This window comes from Pteropus vampyrus, unplaced genomic scaffold (genome assembly GCF_000151845.1).
Source record: "Pteropus vampyrus isolate Shadow unplaced genomic scaffold, Pvam_2.0 Scaffold282, whole genome shotgun sequence".
In the NCBI taxonomy this organism is placed as follows: domain Eukaryota; kingdom Metazoa; phylum Chordata; class Mammalia; order Chiroptera; family Pteropodidae; genus Pteropus; species Pteropus vampyrus.
Genome location: NW_011889063.1, coordinates 638,617 through 647,776, shown reverse-complemented (window position 1 = coordinate 647,776; position 9,160 = coordinate 638,617). Strand labels below are relative to the sequence as shown.

At 52.0% G+C, this 9,160-nt stretch overlaps 1 protein-coding gene across 1 annotated transcript in view; it reads right to left on the bottom strand.

Moving 5' to 3' along the window:
• ANK2 (ankyrin 2) overlaps positions 1-9,160 on the bottom strand; it is a 269,516-nt gene that overhangs the window by 36,165 nt on the left and 224,191 nt on the right. The window contains exons 25-30 of the mRNA XM_023520862.1: positions 8,666-8,718; positions 7,750-7,974; positions 5,137-5,291; positions 2,497-2,708; positions 2,083-2,287; positions 22-118 (exon numbers count right to left, since the gene is read on the bottom strand). Of these exons, the coding sequence (XP_023376630.1) occupies positions 22-118; positions 2,083-2,287; positions 2,497-2,708; positions 5,137-5,291; positions 7,750-7,974; positions 8,666-8,718 (947 nt within the window). The remainder of the gene's footprint in view (positions 1-21; positions 119-2,082; positions 2,288-2,496; positions 2,709-5,136; positions 5,292-7,749; positions 7,975-8,665; positions 8,719-9,160) is intronic.

Here is a 9,160-nt window from a genome sequence, read left to right as displayed (position 1 = left end):
TCCCCGAGCCGCAGGGCGTACCTGGCGGACACGTTGGTCGTGAAGGAAACGCATTCGCTGACAAACGTCAGCGGCGTCGTTCCTGTGATGTCCTCCCACTGAGCAGGGGTGGTTCCACCTGAAACGCGATTGTGGACAAAAGTTAGACGAAACTGCAGAATCTGGATTACGAAATAAAGGCTGTGGTTCTGGCTATGCTCACCAGTGTCACCCCATCCGCCCCTCACAATAATGCACGGGCAACAAAATGACTGAAACCAACATGCTAAAAACTGACACGGTGAGAACGGCGGACACCGCTTTTTGAGGAACCGAATTTAAGGGAGGTCATTTGAATAATTGCTTCAAATTATTAGGTGTGCTATTCTCGGTCTGACATTCTGAGGCTTTTATGGTAATTGCTAGGCTCTAAAGCCTGGCAGTTTGCATTGTACGTAGCTGATGATTTGAATAGATCCTCTGACCCAGTAAGGAGCTGAATGCTTTGTTAAAATCATGAAAAATCCAGGTATTTGGTTTCTGAACTTCATATTTTATATAATTATTTTCATGAAATAAAATTGTCTGTCAATTTTCAATTAAAAGTTGGCTGAAAAAATGCTTGGAAAATACTAAGAGTTCAATGAACACTGCAGGCAATGGACGAATGGACCAATGCTCCAGGCGAGCCTCTGTGGGTGAGAAAACCGCCAGGGAGGCCAACGCCCACTTCCCTTCCCACTGGGCAGAGGTGAAGGTAAAGCGGTCTCCGAGCGCTGCAGGGGGAAAACGGGCTTAAGGTGAAGAAAAACTGTGACTGGAGTTTCTTAGAGAAGGGGTGCGTTATCAAGGAAGGTCGCGGACACATATTCTCTCAGCCTCCAAGTACAAATCCTCAGCAGACAGGACAGAGTGAGACACAAATATCCAAACACCCAGGGCGACATACTTTCAAATTAACAAATACATCTAAGAAATGCTTTGGTACAAACACATCTGAGGACACAGGGTGGGAAGGACTAGATTAGATGGCGTCTAGGCCCCCGCGGTACCTGCACTGAATCATGACAAGGACAGGGTGCGCCTACACATTTTCAACCTTATGTCACTTTCGCACCTTTATGTTGCATGTGACAGAAGGTTAATTACACGTGGACTCAAAAGTTTTGGGAAGACACCCAGGAATGCTAATAACCAGAAGTCAGTGACTGAGAGATCACGAGTGAAGCGTACGCATCCCCCCCACGCTCATTTTAGCCCATGTATTTGAAAATTTTGCATGTTATTAAACTTATGGGGCAAAGTCTCATTGGTTTGTATCGTAAGTATAGACAAAATATTCTTAAGAAGGGAGAATCAAAGAGAGAACAAAATGAGGGTGACCATGCCTGCCAGGATGAAGGAGAGATTCGGAACAACACGTGAACGAGCAGGGGTGGCTGTCACCCCTACCGAGAACAGCACCAGTGCCACAGAGCCCCGCTGCACAGGGGGCTGCCAGCCCGAGGCGGCCGGTGGGCTGCCTCGCCCGCCACCCGCTACTGGGCACACAGCTGGTGCTCCGGGAGTCTGGTAGTGGACTCAGCTATTACAACCTCCAACGGAACGGACCAAAATTCATTAATCATTAAAAATCTATGCTTTGTTTTCCCAACGTTATTTCAACAGATCGATGGCCAACACATAACAAATTCCTAGACAGAAAAGTGAGGTTTGAACTCTTGGATCTAATTATTCAAGAGGATGCTTTCTCCATAGACATCAGATGACGTCTTCGGGGGAGGCCCAGAGGTGCACAGGATTGGCTTTAAAGCCCTGCTCTGCAAATACTTACATTAAACCGCCAGCTAGTCAAAGGACCCTCACAGCCTTGGTTTCCCTTCAGCAATGGGGTAAAGCCTCCTCGCGGGGTGCCCGCAGCCTCTCAAGCTGGCACACCGCCTCTCTCTGCACGTGCCAGTTCGTGTCCTTTAACCCCTGGGGCCCTCGTTAGTTAGGGTGCTTTCCTGAACTGACGCGTGTAACGGAGCAGGTGTCTCCTGACCGCTTCACAGGACCTAAGCTCCCTTCAGAACCTTCTGCTCGTGCCCTCACGTGACTCACCGGTTATGCTGCACAGCAGTCTCAGGGTTGGTGCGTCTCCCCCAAAACCATTCAGCGTGACGTCACTGGCAGCCTTGGGGACAGGGATGGTCATGGTGATTGGCTTGTGGAATTTCCGTCTTCTAGGTTCCAAAGTGACTATGGGGCTGAAGGTCGCTTTGCTGCCGAGGACCTTCCTGACCAGCTCACTGTGCGTGGGCTGAGCCTGTGCAGAGAACAGAGTCACCATCACCTCACCGCTTTGCGTCTCCCTAGCCAGTCCGGTGGCTTCTCAAGCGGACCTGGGAGCTGGCACTGTCACCAGCCCTCCGTCAGGCTCCGCGAGATCCACGCTTCGAGCGCCCCTGCCCCCCAGCAGTGCCAACCCCGCACCTGACAGCTGGTCCCTCCGCTGCCCGCCCACCTGCGGCGTACCTGCAGGCCCACGCGGATCCGCTTGGTCAGCGCGCCCTCGGGGAACACGGCCTGCACCTGCGGCACGACCGTGCTGCTCAGCACGCCGCCCTCGGGCCCAATCAGGTGGCTGTCCTGCTTGACCCGCGACACCACGGCGAAGTATTGCGGGAAGTCGCGCGTGACGATGCGGCAGATGCGCTTCCGGTCCAGGTCCTCGGCGCTGTCCAGCACTGCGGGCAACACAGGTGACCTCGCACCTCGATGGCCAGCGGCCAACCCGCCCCGCAAGCCCCGCCCATGGCCAGGCCCTGCCCCGGCAGCGGCCGCCCCTCCCATTTCAGCACCGAAAGGAGAAGCAAGGCTAGCCTAGACCACCGATGCCCGCGGCCCTAGGACCCCGGCTCCTGTCTGAGTTGCTCCGCGGGACAGGGCTTTCCCTCCCCCGCACTGAAGGAAACCGCATCTGGGTGCAGACGCCGTGTTTCCCTGCAGCCTGGGAAAGGGGGTTCCAGGGCAAAGCTGGAACGAAATCAACCTGCTGGGTCCTTGGTTCATGAGATGGACAGCAAATTGTTCACAGATGCCTTTTCTTTACAGATCCCAAAGTTACCTCAAAAACTAGTTACGGTGGCTTTAAGGAGTGCTGGGACCCTTTCAGTTCTCAAGGGCACAGAGCAGGCATGAAACCTGTCTTGCGAGGGTAAGGATGTGTTCATGTGTTTACTCCAGGGGGTGACTGTGTCTCAGTCATTGTGGATATAAAAAAAACGAGCAAGGTGATGAAATCAGGGTTTCGACAGTGCCCCGAAACCACTAATTTACCAAACATTCCTCTAACATCAGGAGGATGAGACTGTGGGCTTTTTATAAGTTGCGTTGGTGCAGATGTATAGTATAAGACAAAAAAATCAGACTGCTTTAGAAAGTAGAAAATTTGAACTAAGTGGATCACCAAATTCTAAGGGATTATGGGAAGTTGCTCATTTTCAGAAATCACTCACAACTCACTACTGAGGCAGGAAGGGCAACTAGGTCCTCTGGCCAGAGCGGACATGCAGGGCAGAAGCAGACGCCCCGGGCCCTGACCGCAGATGGCCGAAGCCGGGCGCGCTGGCCCATACCACGCACACTACACAGGGGCGCACTTCCAACACAGCGCACAAAAGCGCGCAGGTCGATCCCTCCGGAATGAGCTTCCCACACGTGTTGAGAGCTGCAAGGGGGTGCCCATCCGAGGACAAGACACCCATGCGCACAGCAGGGTCAGCGGCCGGTCGAGCTCAATGGGGGCAACACATCTGGTTCCAAGAAGGAGCCACAGCTACACGTGGCCTCGAATGTGATGGCCCTGGCCTTTCCCGCCTCGCTCGGGAGATAATGACCTACGATTTATCTCCCGTCCGCCCCTTGGAGGGGTGGGCCTGGCCCCTCACCTCGCTAAGCCTGGGCGGGCTGCGGAGGCCATTAAGGCAGCTGCCGTGACGGTCCGTCCACGACCTGGGAGCGCACCCGATGTGGCTGCCAGGCGTCTTGCCAGCAGCAGCTACACGGCTGAGCGTCCAGCCCGGCACAGGATTCGCTGTGCCCTTGGCACTCGGAGCACTGGCCTGTCTGCGTAGTTACCGAAGGCGGAACACGTCTCCTGCTTTGAGCTCTGGGACTGTGTCTCTGTGATCCCGAGGGGCCCAAGACGACCCACTCCCTCTGCCCGAGCTGAGGTGTTTCAACCTGCGGCCATGGCCGGGCAGGCCTGGGACGGAGCGAGCACAGCCCGCGTGCGCATGCAATTCAGCACTGGGTAACTCCCTCTTCCAATTGTGTGCACAAATCTGAGTGAACTTAATTGTTCTGTCTCCTTAATAACAGAAAAGGGAAAGAAATCTTATTCTATGGTGCACTGGTTATGGGCATATGCAAGTTTTCCAGTAGCGAAGCTTAGCACTTTTTCCAGTGTCCTGAATATCCCAACTTTCAAGTGAGGCATTTTTAACCTTTTCCCATTTGCCTTGAGAATACCCGTGGCGCCTGCGGCTGCTGAGTTTACCTCAAGATAACTCGCAGATCACAGTCCTAACCTCATCCCCAAAGTTTGCCATGAAATAGCTTGCTTTAGTTATTATTTTCGTATCATTCTAGTATATGGCCAGTCTTCGGAAATAAATGACGTGATTCTACTTATAGCATTGTTTTTAGTAGGTGAGTTGCTGAAAATGCCAAATCCTACAAAATGTAGCATTCCTATGCGTGATGTTAAATGAATACTGGCAGTGAGCCGCACCCTTTTTTTACAAACAGGAAAAAGGTTAAAAATCATGGAGTTCTTATCCAGCATCAGCTCATTTTGCTACGGAACAGCAGCCTTCCTTCTGTCCGGTGCTTTAAGCCTGAAACAGTTTACAGTGAAGTTGGAATGTGCTGTTGTCCCCTAACACGCTGAGATGTTACCACTTAAAGGATCTGGTCTTTGGTTTCCTGAACGTAATGGCAGAAGCGAGACCAGGCAGATGGAACGTGCCTCCCTACCCGATCAGCACTGGAACGTTCCGGAACACTTGCTGTGCCCAAACGACATGCGTGCCACGCGCCGCTGCTCCCCAGGCCGTGGAGAAGACGCGCCTCCCCGCCCGGCCCGCCCTGCCCCCCACCGCTGCGAGGTACCTTCGTCCACGCCGTTGAGGACCTCGTTCAGCTCGTCCTCGGTGCAGTCGCAGAGGTGCTCCTTCCAGCTGTCCCCGTTCTCACTGCGCAGCACCACCAGCTCCCGCTCCTTCCCCCGAAGCGCAGCGAAGTGTGGGATCTCCACGATCACGGGCCTGGCACGGCAAGGCATGACGCTCAGCGCGGGCGGGCGCTACCAGCGGCGAGACTAGCACCTTGACTGCTGCACAGTAACCTGGGGTTCTCCTCTGGGGACAGGGACAGAGCGGGCCGCCCTCGAAGCCCGTCAGCTGGGGGACGCTGGCACAGCACCTCGGGGCACTGGTCCTCAGGGACATGCCGCTACCTCAAGCCCCCTGGTATTTCCCTGGGAGTGCATGTGGCATTCTGGAACTTCTCCTTTGATAAACGTAACATGACACATTTAACCAAAAGAAACGTGCATGCATGTTTGCGACGTGGGCCCGTCTCCTAAGGCGTGTTTCTACGAGGTGCAAAATGACAAAATGGTGTGAGAAGAACATGGCCCGTGCGCTGCGTGGTTTGAGGTGCCGTGAATGAGGAGGCGTCACGGAGCTGACGACTTGGGGACTAGAGAGCCGTGGCCCCGTGGTCTGCTCAGACGTCCCTCGTTCAGGCAAGTGACAGGCATGAGCGCCGGGCCGCAGCCCCACCCATGCCTGCCGGACTCGCCCAGAGCATGCACCGCCCTGCTCAGCCGGGCTCGCATTCGCTCTCAAGTTCACAGAGGCTTTTGACGTTTCAGCCCCGGTTGCTTTGATACAGACCCCAAACTGATCATAACAACATCGTAACTAGCAAATAGAACAACTAGGCGGATCTCATGCTTTAAACAAAAATGAAGGTCACAGCACTTTAAGGGAAAAGATATAAAAACATCACTCGAAAACAAAGGTCACATAGCACAAGGGTCAGAAATGGCCCACTAAAGACAGGGTATACAGAATTTAAATCATAGAGGGACATGTCATGGGCACGATGACAAAAAGAGAAATCAAAGTGCAGAAGGAGAAGAATGGGGGCCAGCAGCCATCAATTTGTGTAAGTCACTCCTACCCAAGGAATTTGGTTCCAGGAGGCCCCAGCTGAAGGATGCGGCTGACCAAGCTCTCTCCCTCATTAAGTGGGGGAGGGGCCGTTGGCAGATGAAGTTTACTGAGTACATCCAAAGCAGCAGTGAAAGAAAGAACACAAGTGAGCTTCAGGTGTGGTTTCCACTGGACCCCAGGGTCACCCGCTGGCCAACAGGGTGCCGTGTGGTTGGGTTCTGCCCCCTCCACTGGTCACAGAGAGCAAGGAGCCGAGACCCAGAGAGCTGGGTGGAGGCTTGGGGGGAGGGAGCACGTGGGGGTCGGGTCTGTCTCTAGCTAGGTCCCCGCCAGGGCGCGCGCCGAAGAGGAGGGCGTGTACTCCCCGGGAAAGACAGGGCCGTCGGGAATATGATGGAAACTCCGACGTGGCACGGAGGCCAGGCGTTTCCATGGATATTCCCCACCGGTCTGACGGTGTTCAGGACGCCTGCACAAGCGGGCAGGAGGGAGGGAAGACGGCCTGGGACAGACTGGGACAGGAGCCTTGGATGGGAGCCGTGTGGCATTCTCCGATGCCACCCAGAGCTCCACAGGCCAGAGGCTGAGGGAGGACACGTGAGGTGCTTCCAGAACTGGAACTGCAGACACACCCCTTTCTAGGGCACACGTAATTTGCAGCAGCCTGTGAATAGTTTGCTCCAAATTACAGGCTGCAGAACGTCTCCTGAGTTCTAGAGCGAGAACCGCCGCCCGCCCCGACCAGCAAGACACAACAGTACGGTTCTCTCGTCTCTGAGCACCAAAGCTATGACGAGACTTAAATGCAATTGATTTGTTTCAAAATATTTTGAAACTTGTTCCCCTCCAAAACTTCATCCTTTTGTCAGTTTTTAGCGGAAGCCATTCATCTCTCGGCATTCTGGAATACCACTTAATACAACACAGCCGTACAAACGGAAGGAAGAAGAAATGCTAATTCCTGCTCAGAACTGCTCAAATGAGTATGGCAGAAGTCTGTCTTGATTTTGTCTTCTTCACAAAAACTGAGACTAAGTAGACTGCCACTGTAAGTCTTCAGACTCAAGGTAGCAATTTGAGATCAGAAAAGACAAATTACATCGACTAAATTTGTGGATATTCTATAAAGGTACCACCGCTTTCCAAAGTGAAGATGATGATTCTATTTCATAACTATGTAAAGCTTTAAATTTGTTTGGAATAAATCAGTATTTCTTTCTTTATAACTTTACCACTTAAGTCTCAGAGGAACAAAATAATACCTACCATCAGCTATAACGGAATTATTCACACTGGGAGTCCAGCAGCTGCCCTCACACCCAAAGAAAAAGAAGAACTAAGCTGCACGAACTCATTCACGCCTTAAAATCAGAGGCATGTAGTGGGGTCAAGCACCAAGGTGCTACTTCCAACTTTTAAGTCATCTCTTAAGGCCAAGCTCCCTCCCAAATGTCCGACACACGTTTCCCACGCCACCTAGCAGTGTCCTGGAGAGGACACAGCTTGCTGGCGCCCAGGCGGGAGGCGCATCGGAAACCCTTACCCGAGGAACTGCGCGCCGGAGGGCCCGACCTCGATCAGGCGGCTGGCCAGGCCTTCTCCTTCCACCATCGGGGGCATCGTTGCCAGTCGGTGGCGCTTGACCAGGCGGCAGGTGACCCGCGTCGGGGCTGTGCACTTCCGAGGAGGGATGATGATGCGAAGCCCGTGGTGTCTGCACCCACGCATGGCACCCCCGCGGGCATCCACCATGAAACTCACCAGGAAACTGAAAGTCGAAACGGAAGGTCAGACGCGTTTTTAAACATCGCAGGCCGATAAACAAGGCCTGTCAGGTTAGTTTTCTTCCATTATACTTTGTTCTCAAGAGGTCTTATTTTATATGCACAGAAGCAAAACCTTTGTCCGTGAAAGATGTTTTATTTTATACCGATGTTTTTATTTGTTTTGTTGCTGTTAATTTTGTACTGTTTTTATCTATAACTTAAGATTTCTGCTAATTTTTATTGATAATGGTGATAATGTATATAAACTGTAAAGATATAACTGACTTAATAAGGGGAATGAAATTATATAAAAAACATGGAGAGCCTCTTTTTGTTCTAATTGCAAAGACTTTTGCTTCCTTTTGTGTCCAGGAAAACTCCCCCACTGAAGTAACGTGAGGACGGAGCAGACACCAAAGTGCACTTGTTCTAAGTTAACTTGACTTTTCAAAATTACATGCGTCCAGCTCATTTTAAAATAATTCTATGACTAAAAAAAAAAAAAAAAAAAAAAGATGCATAGGCCTCTCCCAAGATCACACCCATGTATGTGCCTCTTACTCCGTCATCTTACTCGGAATGCAGGGTGTTACCTGATCACATTCTAAAGAAACAGGAAAAGCACAAAATTAACTGTTTGGGATGGAGCCAATTTACTGGTTGAAACGTGCTTTTTCACTCCATAAGCGAAACCTTTCTGCCATCCCATTCACCATCACGTTGTGAAGTGGGACCCTGGGCTCAAGCTGAGAGGACATTGGTGCATCATGACTGTCTCTGAGTTATAAGAAACCGAATGTAGAAAATCGCAGCTAATAGTGCAGAATGACAACGGCTTCTCTACCCCCGTCGCCCTTCTCCGTACCAAGCTGACTGTTTTTGAACAAGAGAGCCGCAGTCCAGGCGGCTCGGCCTGCTCCGCGCCGAGAGAAAGGGTTCGCCTTGACTTTGACCTGCTTCCTCTGCTGCTGCCTACTCGACGTTCTCATCACTTTGCCAGTCACAATGCCCATTACGGTCTTGGAGGCACTTTGACAAAGGGCAGAAATCAAACCAAGCGATTTGACTGTTGTGCACATGTGCACAAAGGCACAGTGTATACCCCTACTCAAACGACATTACTGTCTTGCCCAATTTTCTTTGCATTTTGCAAGATTTTTATACAGAGACAGAAAGCGGAAAGCAATA